The sequence below is a fragment of the Struthio camelus genome, chromosome 2 (genome assembly GCF_040807025.1).
Source record: "Struthio camelus isolate bStrCam1 chromosome 2, bStrCam1.hap1, whole genome shotgun sequence".
Lineage (NCBI taxonomy): Eukaryota > Metazoa > Chordata > Aves > Struthioniformes > Struthionidae > Struthio > Struthio camelus.
Genome location: NC_090943.1, coordinates 19,859,681 through 19,873,792, shown reverse-complemented (window position 1 = coordinate 19,873,792; position 14,112 = coordinate 19,859,681). Strand labels below are relative to the sequence as shown.

The window sequence follows — 14,112 nt, the reverse complement described above, 5'->3', positions numbered from 1 at the left end:
AGAAAATAAAGCATATATTCAGCTACATTTAAAGAAATAACAAATCATTCAATTTGCTCATTCCAGACTTACCTACAGATTGACAAAAGCTACTTCAAATCAATACATTTATATCAAAGCAAGTCATATTTTATAGACTCTTTCCATGTTATTAAAAATGCATGATACGGAGAGCCCAGTTCTACTCACAAGGGAATCAGTGAGTGGTTCTGATTGCAATGGGAAACATATTGGACTTCTTTTACCATGCTGAGCTGTCTCTTGAATCTGCATGTGAATTTCCTCCCATAATTTCTGACCTTTCTCAATCTGGTCCAACACTTTGAAATTATAGCAGCATAACGTATCTCCAACATATTAATCCATAAGCAGGACTTTAATCAGAACTGTAGAATTACCTTTATAATATTTCACTGACACATAAAACATTTAGTTTAGTCTTCCTCCATGCTGTGTGAATATAACTATTTTTAAAAGCACAATGCCATTATGATGCTACATGCAATATTAAAGCTAATCTAGGAAAATGCCAGGCAGTTCAGGGAAGAACTCACCACGGATTAGTGCACAGGTTAGCATTAAGTCATGACCCATGCCTGTGCTTACTAATGCTCGTTTTTACAAGGCACTGAAATAAAAACATTTCCTAAGTCCCCTTCACAGCTTTCTTTTTTTAGCCATCCATCTGACAAGTTTGTATTACATCAGTTTCTTGTAAGAGGAAATCACTTTAAAACCCTGGGGAATGCATCATGGAAACAGTATACTTTCAAAAACACATTTTCAGAAGTAAATATAATTTGTTAAGCAAAAAGAACACCACTGTTTCCCTCATCATTCAGGACACAAGACTGCTTTCATCAATAATTTGTTAATGTATCATCAGGATATCCTCAAATATGAATATTGCCATTTTTTAACCCCAGGCCCCAAAGTGAAGATTTGGAGCCAGACACATTTCCAGTACAGAGGACTCAGTCCTGCAGGACAATTTCCCAGTGTTTCCAATACAGTGGATATTTAGGGCTTACCTGTATCTGTCTAGCAAGTTCATGATACCACTAGTTGTCTCATTGAGCAGATCAGCATTCAGGCAGCTTGTGCTCTGTTGCTAATGACAAAATCCAGTGTAATGATTTAGCCAGTTCTTCAAAGAATGTCTTGCCTTTTGTGGCAGTGGCCTTTTTGATAGGGTATTTGTTATTACAAAATTATTTCCTGAGTGAAACTCTGAGGGCACCCCATCATCAGTACTTTCACTTATGGCAAGTGTGGTGAGAAGGAATAGACATGTTTTGATCGCTATCAGTGATATGTGCTCAAGTTTGGTGGCTAGACATAGGATGGGGACTCCCAGAAGTATTCATGCACCCAGATGATTGCCAGAACTTCTTTTTCTGTCTTTTGTCCTTTTTGATTGGACAAAACATGATGCATCTGATGCAGCTCGCATTATATGAGTCCTGTTGACGTGGCATAACTCTTACTCTAGGTTTGCTCAGGTTCAAAGTTATCAAACTCAGTAAAGCAAAAAATCATCATGTTTTCAGTATCTTCTTCAGTCCTGGACCTCATGTCTATTCTGTGCTGAAGTTCGGGAAATCGCTTAGGAAGTAGACAAAGACTAGTTTGGAGACTTTCAGCGGAGATGTGGTTTAGAAAGCTGTTCACTTCTCTCTCATTTGGGGTTTATCCTTTTCCAGTAAAGAGCCAATAACTGGGTGGCATGGGTGCTTCTAAATATGAATTGTGAGGTCAGTCTTGGGGCTACAATGTTGGCACTCTCTCTTCAGTGATCTTTCCCTCTGTGGAAAAAAATCTGGCACTTACTATTTGGCGGTGGGGGGACTCTCCTTTGTATTGACCTGATAATGTACCTGTGCCGTAGGTACCTATCCATCTGTTTACGAACTCTAGGTACCTGATCCCAGGTTCACTGTTACTCTAGAAAACATAGATAAGACTTAATCCCGCACTTAGGAAGGCAACATACTTTGTAAGAGCTTGACCTCTTATCTTTACGATATAGCTTTCATATCACAATAAAAATCATCAGTATGGAACAGAACAGTTTGACAGGATGACTCAGTAAAGCCATGAAATGATAGATATTCGGAATAAAAGGTAAACAAACAATGCCAGGTCATTGCTGCCAAAGGAGGATCCTTCACCAGTTGCTGTTTATGCAGTAAGCTAATTATTTGGGCTTTGCTAGGTTGTTTGGTTGTTTCTGTTCTTAGGGCAGATTATTGATACAAGATGGAGGTTTAGTATGATCTTATTTATTTGCACAGATTGCACACTACATCCCAGGATGCAGTTTCTGGGACACCAGCCATGTGCTTTGTTTGCAGTTTCCAAACTGGTGATTCCAGCGAGTCCTGTGAACCATTGTCCTCTGTTCCTGTTCTTCAGATCCCTTTGCAACATTGCTTCGCTTCCTATCTGCTGGACTTCCCTTGGCACTCGGCTCTCGTAATGTTTGCAACCAATCCATTCCCTTGTCCATTTATGTGAATGCAGGCCCAAGAAAACCCATATACCATCCAGCTTAAGTTTCCCCAAACTTGACAGTGTAGCTGGCTGACTTGGGAGTTATCTGCAGTAGTCTCCAGGCAGTTCATTCAGGCTGAATTATGTCTTCTGTTTACTCTGTAAAAAGGATGGTTATTACATGTCAGCTTTAATGCTGTCTGTAGCTGTTCATAGGTCAAGAATCTGCTTGAGGGCATCCGTTAATGTCTTCCAGCAAAGCAGGTGTAGCACATCTCAGTGTTCTGTCTGATGTGCCTGTAAATAGAGCTAATGGCATTTCTCTGGAAAGGATGGCTTGATTATCCAAGAACAGCACAGAAAAGTGGATTGCATGTGCTAAATGGTTTTAGCTGGAAGAAGAACAGGAAGATGATGAGGAGGACAGTTAAGTTTTCTTTTCTGTCTTACATCAGAGCCTATACCTCTCAAACAGTACCCTACCTTTCTCATTGCCAGGCATTTTGAGGGGTAGACAGGACAGGAGGAGGAGTCTTTCCAGTTGAATTGCTTTACTTCATGCTTATAATTAAATATTAATTTGTTTAGGGATTGGAATGCAGGGCTACATCTATATTCATAAATTAAGTAGTGTCAGAGAACAGTCCTGGGCACTAGAACTGCATCTTCTGTCCTGATAAATTGTTCTCATGGTCCCCGGACTGCCTTTGGCCTGTGCTAACCTGAATGCTCTTAAGCAGTTTTGTCAGCATGGTTCAGGAGCTGACGCAGGCCCTTGCAGCAAGCAGGCAGTTCACGTACAGACGCCTTGCGTTGGAAGGTTATTGTATTGATGCAGGATGTTCTGTGCCAGTTGTCCTCAGTACTGGGTACAACCCTGGGCATATTTAATTTATTGATATGGATGTAGCCCACATGTTCCACCTCCTACCTCCCAGTGACATGTCTCTCTCGTTTGCTCAGTAGCTCTTTCAACCCAATGTGTAGATAAAGAATAATGCATAAAAGGGGACTGAGTATTGTCTGCCCAGTATTCAAGGCAAGGATTTGAACTAGGAACTCCCTATTATCCTCACGGAGAGTCGTCAGAATACACATTCTCTAAGGCAATTTGATCTCAGGGCGATTCGATCTCATGCCTTTATATTGCAGCAGTGCAACTAGTATGATAAACCTAGATAGCAGATGAGTCAGAGATAAGGGAAGGAAAATGACGCTCCAGCCTGGTGGGTGGGCATGCTCTTGGAAGAGGAAACTCCTGGGCATCTCCCTCTGTTTTGATACATGTTCAATAATACAAAGTAGATCAGAGGCAACTGAGCACATTTGTCCCAGCATCTGGAAGTGGTGAGCAATGCAGGTTTGGACTCAGATCCCTGTAAGAAGATGAGGGAATTTCAACTCTGTATCACATATTCTGGTGGAGTACTTTTATGTCACAGCTTAGGAGATTTTCAGCACTGCAAATTTAACCTAACTTTCCTTATAGCTACTCAGAAAAATAAAATTTTAAAAAAAAGGTATTTAGGTTGGGTTACATATAAGCTTTCTTGTTCACGGGAATAATATTTTTGGTAGTAGACATATATTTTGTGAAAAAGATAAGAAAAATGAAGTGTGATTTGATCTACATTGTAGGGGGGTTGATTGCTGTAATGCAAAATGTTACTTTTTTCACCCTACTTACATCAATAATATAATAGCAGCCCACCTCATTCCCTTAAAAAAGCTATTTCAAAGTCAGCAGTCAATGATCTAATATCGGAAGAAATGTAATGGGTCCAGGCTTGTTATGTTCAGAAAAGGTTCATGTATTGGCTTTCAGTAGAATCACCAGGAATTGACTTTGGAGAGTCAAAATACAAAGAAAAGAAAAGCTGACAGTAATTCTCAGATGGTTTAAATGATTTCTCTAATTCTTAAGGCTTCATAAACATGTGCAATGAGATTTTTCTCAAATGGCAAACTACAGCTGTGATTGTTTTCTAGTCCAGTACAGAAAGGATATCTTTTCCTTCCTTTCAAAGAAGTTCCATATTGATCAGCATTCACAAAATTGAGGAAGAAGGCCTTTGCTCATATTGAATTTTAGTGTTCCAACAACCCTTTTCTAAAAATGAGGATTTACTGGTACTGTCCTGGAACAATAGTACTAGGAGTGATAAATGCAGAGAGAAATTATCTGACTCACTTCTGCATATTCTGTCTATGCTGCCTGAAGTCTTTGGGAATCTGCTTCAAACATAAAATACTTAGCACCTGTAAAGGAAGAGCAGAACATCTATCAGACATGGAAAGATCAAAAACTGTGATTCCCTACGGAGTAACTGTTGGGAGGGAAACAGCTGAATAATGTCGAACATATTCAGATCTCTGACTTCACCTAATGCGCACTGTGAAGCTTGTGTTTATAGTCAAATGGTGATTCCTTTTTATGGATGTGGAAAAGCTTTTGTGCTTCTGCCTTAACAGATACTGATCTATTATTTGTTTGAGAGACAGTGCCAGTTTACCTTCTCTTAGGCAAATATGAAATTATTATGAATCTAGAGTGTGATTTTTGTTTTGTTGAAAATGCAGGCCTGGCCATGGTATGACTTGGGACATAGCTTAGGTGCATGGTACACTGAAAATATTTGGGAACTGACAAGGGTATTTAAAAACTCCACTTAAAAAATTGAGGTTCACTCAACCTCAGCAATAATCTGTCCATTCATGGGCATCAGGAATATTCACTGGAAATGCCCATGCTCAGGAATAAGAAACTGATCTGTTTCACTTCTTCATTTTGAAAAGCCATCTTACCCCAGTCTCTAAAACAACCTTTAAACTTCAGTCCTTCCACTTCTAAAGACTTGGGTACATGAAAACTTCTGTGATAACCTTTCCTCGCTGCCCAACCTTAGTAGGTTGGCAGGGTTAAGTAAAACTTACTGAGGGAGGAGAGGAGGAAGAAATATTCCTCCAGTTGCTTGACTAGTCCATAGCCACTGTGACAATGTAATGGCTGAAGTAGCCCTTGTGGGCTCTTTTTCCTATAGGAAAACACCAGGAGGGGATTAGATCCTATTGGCAGACCAGACCCTCTTGTAACGCCAGCATCAAAAAGAACCATCCTGTGCTACATGAAGAGTCAAACTATTCCCTCCTCCCAAGGTGACTCCCAAATTTTGGTTGCCGTTATGTTCTCAGCAGGACCCTTGTCTGCTTTAGCAGATGGTGATGGGTAGAAAAGAATGCAGGTGACATTTCTTTAAACAGTGGAAATAAAGCTATCCTAAGCGCAAGCACAAGCTTTTTTAAATTGAGTAGTATTTGTTCAGTACCTGTTACATGATGTATGTGCTTGACATATGATTTGGCTTTTCTTAGGATGGTTCTGTCCCTGCTACATACAATAGTAGGCTTCCTTCAACTAGAAAAACATGTTGTTGCCTCTAAACATGTCAGGAGCCACTTCATTAGCAAAACACCCTCCATGGTTGTTTCTTCAAGGAGTGGACCGTTGTCTCAGAAGCGTCACACTCAATAGGAAGAATATCAAAAAAGTGCTCATTTTTTTCTCTGGAAATGGCATGACTGGGGATGAGCAGACAGACAGCATCAAAAGGAAATGAAATCCCAAACACATGCTTGCTGATTTATGGAAATAACCTTCCCTTTTCCAAAGATAGAAATCTTCCACTGGGAGCTGTAAGGTACAAAGTAGCCAGACAGCACAGCCTAGGAATGTGTGTCTCTAACATAAATATAGCTAATGTTTTCTATTATTGCTATGTAGCAATCTCTGGGCAGCAATCAGTTCCATTTAAATACAATGAATATGAAAGCAATAATGTTTCAAATTTCACTCGTACATACTGTCAAGGGAAAGAATGTTGATAAGTCTCTTTTTTTAATAATCTGATTGTGAAATAGAATGAAAATCTAGTTCCTGCGACACAGTTAAGTGCTCTTTTTAGTTCTACACTGTCTGAATTTTTCAGGGTTTTGAAGGTATTCCTGTCCCGAACTGCTCAGCGTATTCCATACATGACGGGTGGACGAGTGATGAGGATGCTGGCTGTAATTCTTCTGATAGTCTTTTGGTTTCTTGTTGGCTGGACTTCTGCAATAAACCAAAATTTGGAGAGAAACATTCCACTCATTGGCCAAGGGCAGACATCTGACCACCTGATCTTCAACATGTGCCTCATAGACCGCTGGGATTACATGATGGCTGTTGGTATGTTCATTTTCTAGTTTATCCTTTAATTGTTAAAATAAAGCTTAGTTGCTTTATACTTTCTTTTTTCTTCTTCTTCTTTTAAAGTACCTTAAAGTGTTGTCAGTCTGTATAACATCACTTGAAAAGCATCTAGAGAAATGCGGTATTGGCATACATGTTTTTAAATGGGATAAGAATTAAAACATGATCAAAGTATTTTGAGAATTTTATGACTTTCAAAGGTTTGTAACTTTGATTGTAATACCAATATTATTGGTGCTGAATAAATGTGATCTTTGAAGGCAGAAGGTATCTAGCATGTTACGCTATTAAAGTGAGAACCTGTGGCTAGAGTAAGGGAGGCTTTTTGCTTTTACATGACAGAACTGGATAGATCTCTCTGGTGTGGGAAGGCAAAGAACTTGCAAGACGACTTTCCTAACTGTAGACAAATTAATATTTAAGTAACGGGAATAGGACACACACATCCAACTTTCCAAATTCTTGTATTTGCTAGATGTACTCTCAATGCTTGGAATAGGCAGGAGCTTAAAAATGATAGCCTGCAGAATTCTATCATCTTGAGAAGAAAAATAGCACATTTTTATTTCCTTTGTTTTGTAACAAATGGTGGATTGCCCGTGCCAGAGTTCAGTTACACCCGTAGCGGGTGCTTCCTCCTGATGTCTGCGCTGCTTCAGTGCTGCGATTCGCACCTAGAGCTGCTGTTTCTAGCACAGCACAGATGTGCCCCTCCGTATGGTTCCAGGAACAATCTGAAATACGTCAGTATTTGGAAGCCTGAAATAAATACTTACCTTTCTGCTCTTCCCCTGCTTCCCCATCAACCTCCCCTCGACAGAGCTCTGCTGCTGAGGATTAGGGAGAGGCAGTTGTGGCTCCTCCACCTGAGAATGAAGATGAGATAGATAGGAGCAGCCTGTAGGTTTTAGGAGTGTTTTCTCCAAGAGTGGTGTACAGAAGGCTTGTGTTTATATAGTAACATGCAGCAGTTTTAAAGGGCAAACAACTGCTTCCACCTTCACCAGGGACTTTCGTGCCATAGGAAAGAGATGCCTCTAAGCTACTCTGTTAACTCTCTCGTCCCTGTGCTCTGATCTCTGAGGTGGTCAGGCACATTAGTCCCAAATCTGTCAATGCACTAGCTGGCAGACTACACAGAGATGAGTATAAATGAGCACATTTAGAAATGTGCCTGGATCTGGGCACTTGGGCGGGGGGGTATACTGATAAGATATAGCTATGTTTTGCAGTAATGAAATTGTGTTATCACCAGACAGGTCATAAAGATTAGTAACAAAAAGGAATTAAATGTGGAACACTTGTTGATGTCATCTGCACTAATCTATTTTGCCTAAAAATTTTACTGCTTTTCATAGCCAGTACTACAGGGTAGTATTACTAAGACTTTGATACAGGTGGTTGTTGCATGATGTCAAACAAATGTTTTTATTCTCTTGATCTTATAGCTATAGTAGTAAACTGATCAACAACTCCCATTTTAATATCTAAATATGATCAATAGTCCGCTTTTGATGAGGAAATGACATAAGTTGCTCTCTGCCTAGTGACAGAAATGAAAGGAATTGATGGAAAGGAGGTGATGGAAGTGTTTTAAGAAATATTTACATCAAGAGAGGTTTTTATGTTTTAAAATACATTCAACTAGAGTAAAGGCAAGATTAGTTTTCAAATCTGAACAAAATCAGGAAGAACTTCTTATGCTCTGTCATTTTGCCTCCTTGCCAAAACTACTTTATAAGCAGATTTGTGTTTGTGCAAATCTTCAGCAAACTAGGGAACCACGTTAACTGGTACCAACAGATATCCAGCTATAAGGCTGTACTAAGACATGTATGTGTATATGTGTGTGTGTGTGTGTGTGTGTGTGTGTGTGTGTGTGTGTATGTACATGTACTGTAAGATTTTTATTGTTAACAGCTGTCTGAAAAGCTTAAAACCAGTTGGATCTAATTCCAAAATCATACACTTCCTCTTAGAAATATGTCAGGAGAAATATACATAATGCAGGATCTCATTTATTCATATCATTGACTGGGAGCATCCTTGCAAAAGATTATATTTTATTAATTAATTAATAGGTTTTAATTAATTAATTAATTAATAGATTATGACACTTGATTTAAAATACTAAAATAAAAATGCAGGATGCTAATTTATAAAAGGAGTCTTATTTAGTTCAGTTACAGTTGGGCACAGTTTTTTATATAGCACTAGTGAATGTGTTTTATTATATTCTCTCAAACGTGGCCCAATATTAGAGTACCCCACTGTTTAACTCTTCTGTCAAGGTTTTACTGGAATGCAGAGAGGGAATTTTCAAGGTCACAGATTAGTGAAGTGAGAATTAACAAGGCTCTGTTAGAAAGTCATAGTGAGATGAAGCCTTTATGCTACTAGAGATTATTGGAGTTAGGATTTATGAAGCATTTTCCATACTAATCATGTTATTTAGGCTCTGTCTCAAGATACTTTTATTGCAGTGAATGTTTTATATTTGCATTTCCATTAAGTTTAAGAAGATACTCAAGTAGGGACTTAGACACTAAAGTTGTCTCCATTTCTAACATTTCCTCTATATTCTTTGATATGCTAATGAGAAAAATCAGCATTCAGTAAATCTCATTTTTTCTGCGTAACCTAATGTAAGATAATACGCATTTTCCATGAGTATGGATACTTGTAGGTAGCTTATTTGACACTTGCCTAGATTCTTTATCTCCTTCATGTTCATTTCAGTGTCACTTTCAAGGTTGTAGCATCTGTCACATCGACAAGCTATGGCACAGCTGACAGTCCGAGATTTTCAAGAAAGACCTGAGGGCTTGAAAATGCTCTTCCACAAAGCCTTTTATTGTGGCCTGAATATATGCTATACTTCTGCTTGCCACAGCCAGATTTCTGATTCCAAATTTAAAAAAATGAAGGAAGACGAAAAGGCTTTTGGTACCTAAGAGCTCACGGTATTACAGATGAAACTATTATTATTTAGGCTGAGGGGAAAATCCTATAAATGAAATGTATGTCTGTACAAGATTTAAAAGAACTTCCCAAAAACCGGAGGAAAAAAAAAGCAAAATAGTAAGTTTAATGAACAAAGCTCTTGGCAGGAGAGAAGGACAGCCACAAAGATTACACATGCATTTAAAAACACAAATAAAAAGCATGGGTGAAATCTTAGCTGTTTTAAAGTGGGTGGATGTTTCTGACTTCAGCAGAGCCAGAGTTTCATCCGGTGTGAATAGCGTTTATACTGTAGTTGTTAGTACAATTCCCACATGTGCACTGTGTGGTTTTTTCAGTGTCTTATTTAAACCAGGAATGAATGGCAGATATTAACTAAACATAGCTAGGTATTGTTCCTCAGCACCTGCTTATTCCCAGCTGGCATGAGCTGTGCTGCTCTAGCACAGTTGGCTGGAGCTACTGTAATGGCACACTAATCAGTATTTCATATTTTTGGTCCTGTTATCAAGAGAATTTCAAAGAAAAGGTTATATCATGATTATTGAATGCTCTTCATCAAAAAAGGGACAAAGCAAGTGTTTCAGGCTGTGTTCCCGAAAGAACTCCCTCCCACTGTTCATTTGTTAATATTTAAGCTATATAATCTTTGCGTCTAAAGATGATATGAGTTGCCGGAACAAGCTCTAATAAGCTGAGAATTAAGAACGCCTGTATAGTTTTGAGTTAGTGCATTGCAGTACAGTCCTAAAGGCCCTTTATTAAATTTTCTACAGGCCCTCTGCTACATTCAGCAAATGAGTGATTATTATTTCTTTTTACTATCCACATCTGATGAATGGCCCTATGCCCCATTAGGCGTATGTTGTTCAGAGTATGCAATGAATAAAGAATTGTTAATTTCCACATGGGCATTTTTAAGCTGTGTTCTCCCTAGCACTGATGTGCAAAGATTAAAGCCAAAATTGTCAACAGTAGCTATCCGTTTTGGTTGCCTATCTTGAGACATATAGGGACTGATTTTTAGAGTATTTAGAAATGTTTATAGCCTCTTCTGCGCTGAAAGCATAATCAGGATGTACTTGTTAACGTTCAGCACTTATACAGATTCTGGCTTCAGTTCTCACATTAGATACTCAGAAAATGTACTATGTAAAAATAGTGATGGCTTGTGAAAAGCTTGCTCTGACTGATGTGACCAGGACTGTATGAAAGTGTTTGCAGAAGAAATGGGAAAAGAGTCTTATTTTACAGAGGAGCATTCAACTGCTTTCACTTCAAGACTGCCCTTTTTTTCTTTATAACCCACTCTTTCCCCCCACATACACCTCTTTCATGGCTCGCATCAACAGTACTGGTTTAGGTCCATCATCTCTAAAAGATACAGGAAATCTGGAAAAGATCTGGACAAGTGGCGAAGGTGATGGTTAGTGCAGAACATCTTCTGTTTGAGCAGAGACTAATCAAGTGGGACAATTCACTCATCTCAGGTTAACTGTTTCTCCCCATCTAATTTAAAGTAGAACATGCTCAAGGGTGGTGGAGAACGGAGCTTCTCAGAAAACACTTTTTTTTTTTTCACAATGGGCAGTCACCAGTTTTCTGTCTCCTTTTCTCAAAAGCAGCAGAACTCTTTTAGCTGAAAATAAAGAGCGCACCTCAAGGAAAACACCCACTATAGGAAATTTTTACCAAAATGATTAAACCTTAACTAAAAACAAGATCTTATAAAGGAAAGTGTCAGGCAGCCCTAGGTTCTTCTCCCACCCCCGGATACAACAGATGATAATGATTTTGGAGCATTCATATAGCCACTAAATGAAGCAATTTGCTGGATGTACTGAAAAAGGAAAATGACTCAAATATATATTCAAATTAGAATTTTAGTTGTTTAACTCTTGAAGTAAATATCTACCTCTTTGAACCTGTAAACCATTACATTAATACTTAGAAAAATGCTCATATTTTTAAGAAAGAATAAGCATGTTTCAAAATTCCCTATTTCAATGTCTTATTTTACTTGTACTCCTAATTTAACAAATGATGTAATCTCCAACTGTAAAATGGAGTCATATTATGTTAAGAGAATGTTTGTCACACGCAGTATATATATGCATATATATATATATATGTGAGTGTGTAATACTTAGCCGAATAAATATTCTAGCATCAAAGCAGAGTTCTCTTAATGAGTTAATTACCTATGCAGGTTCTGAGAAAGGGAAATTTTTGAATGATGGAGACCCATCATGTAAGTGTGATTTTGTTGGTCCTGATTCTTTGTACATCATAATTTTGATTAGTTACAACTCTCCCTCCATTCGATCAGTTTGGGTTGCATTAGTCCCTGCAGTAATGTTGCTCCTTCTTGGCAACTACTGCACCCCAGGTGAAATCCCATAGCCTTTGTTGAGGCACCATTTCTGCAAAGCATTTCTTGGAAGGAAATCACATTTGTGTGGCTTTTGCCACACATTTACCTATTGGTAAGTGCTGTATTCAGGTACTCCCACATGCGACCCCCCAGGAGGAGTGGCTTTGGGGAGACTGGAAGCTGCACTGACTTCCATTTGTTTTTGCAGGACTGCTGGGCTGGCTGGGAAAGTCTTCAGAACTTCTCTGTTTTTGAATCCACTTTTTGCAGTGCTCCAAGTCTTTCCAGTCATTCAAGTACTTTTGATACCGTTGGCATTTGTTTGCGTCCTCTTTTGCTAGGCATTTACTGTGCTAGATAAGGGCTAAGAAAGAGGAAAAGTACAAAAATGAGAGGAATTTCAGGAGAGTGTAAACATGAACTCTGGCATCCATTTTATGCAGTGAGACACCTGTGCAAGGGGCATGTTGTTCATGTTCAAGTTGGTGACTATTTCTCCATTGCCAGCTAAAGGCATCTATAGGCCACCCTCGAGCCCAGGGGTGTGAAAACTGCAAGGGTGAGCATGTCCCTTGCATTAGTCTAACCGGATTCACAAGGTAGCCTTGCAGCTGCTTGGTAGATGGAGTGTGCTGTGCCCTGCAGAAACCCATAGGCCCCGCTCTTCTTTTGGAGTTGTGCAGCCACAAACAGTGTAAATCCTGGTAAAGAAGAATGTCAGAATTTGCCTCCATTAATTCTTACTCCATGCGCTGTACCATAAAGAACTCTATTGCTATGCCTAACTAATTAAAATGATGCTGAGATATGATGAGAGGGACAGATAAACCTCTGATAATTTAAAATTTCTTAAGAATAATTCAGAACTAAAGACTTAAACATATAATCATGGTTTCTTGAAATATATGAAAATTCTTTCAGCCTAGGAAAAAAACTTTTACTATCACCTGGTGCAACTCTCCAGGTGGGAGATTGAACACAGTGAGGCAGAAAGAGACTGTATTGGCTGGCAATAGAAAAGCAATCTAGGACATGGTTTTTCCTATTTTCCTTTTGGTGTTCTCTCAGCTCCAGAAGTCAATATGAGTGAATAAATGGATGGAACAGCCATGCTTCCAGATCCAAAGAGCGGTTCATTTCAGTAAAGGGAATTGAAAATATAGACAATAGTCTGATGAAATAAAACGTGAGGGAGAAGTGGATGAGTTGTTGCAGCCTGGCTGTTTAATTAGAGTTATAATCTGTAATTTGTGTTCAGAATCTGAGGGGGAAAAATGATTTAACTGTTGGAATAATGCTCTTTGTTTTGCAAACTTCACAATTCCAAACGAGCTTGTTCTAAATTATAGTTTAAAATGGCTCTCCCTTCTTACAAAAATGTAATGAAAGCAGTGTCAGCATACAAAGTATTTCACCAGCTCTGGAAAGCAGGAGCCTATTCTTGTTCTAGAATGGTGCTTTTTAAGAAAATCAGCATGGTCATACATAGGACATCACGCATGGTCATAAAAAGTTGGCTTTAAACCTTCAGGGATGTCTTCTACTTGCAGTCAGCGTTTGGACAAGGGAGAGCAAGGGAGCATGTGAACAGGGATTATGGCTCAAGGGAGTTCTTTTGAGCAGCTCTAGCCACAGCCATCCCCACCTAGAGGCTTGCCAGAAGAAGCACAGGAGAAAGACATTTCTGGGAGGATAGGAGGGCAGAGAATAAGAAATAACAGCCTACAATAACTCACTTTCCCTTCCAGACCAGAGAGGGAAGGAAAATTCACAATTTAGGATTTAAGCAGCTCACAAATAAAAATGAATTGACTTCCAATGTCATCCTGCAGTGACAAGGTGGCATTATCCCCATTTTACACAGCTGAGGCTGAGGTACAATAAGATTAGGGTTATATGGTCCATTTAATCCGAGTGCCCAAAGACCATTTGCTATGCTTTTGGCTCAGTTACAGAGCTTAGTGGAATCTATATATAACGTTATGTACGTTCCCACTGACTACAAATGTAGCCCTGTGTGCTTAGTTCTGCT

The 14,112-nt window shown here is 39.0% G+C and overlaps 1 protein-coding gene across 1 annotated transcript in view; it reads left to right on the top strand.

Moving 5' to 3' along the window:
* The window catches only part of GPR158 (G protein-coupled receptor 158), a 219,095-nt gene that overhangs the window by 186,067 nt on the left and 18,916 nt on the right, over positions 1–14,112 (top strand). Inside the window, exon 7 of the mRNA XM_009679769.2 lies at positions 6,480–6,718. Coding sequence (XP_009678064.2) covers positions 6,480–6,718 — 239 coding nt within the window. The remainder of the gene's footprint in view (positions 1–6,479; positions 6,719–14,112) is intronic.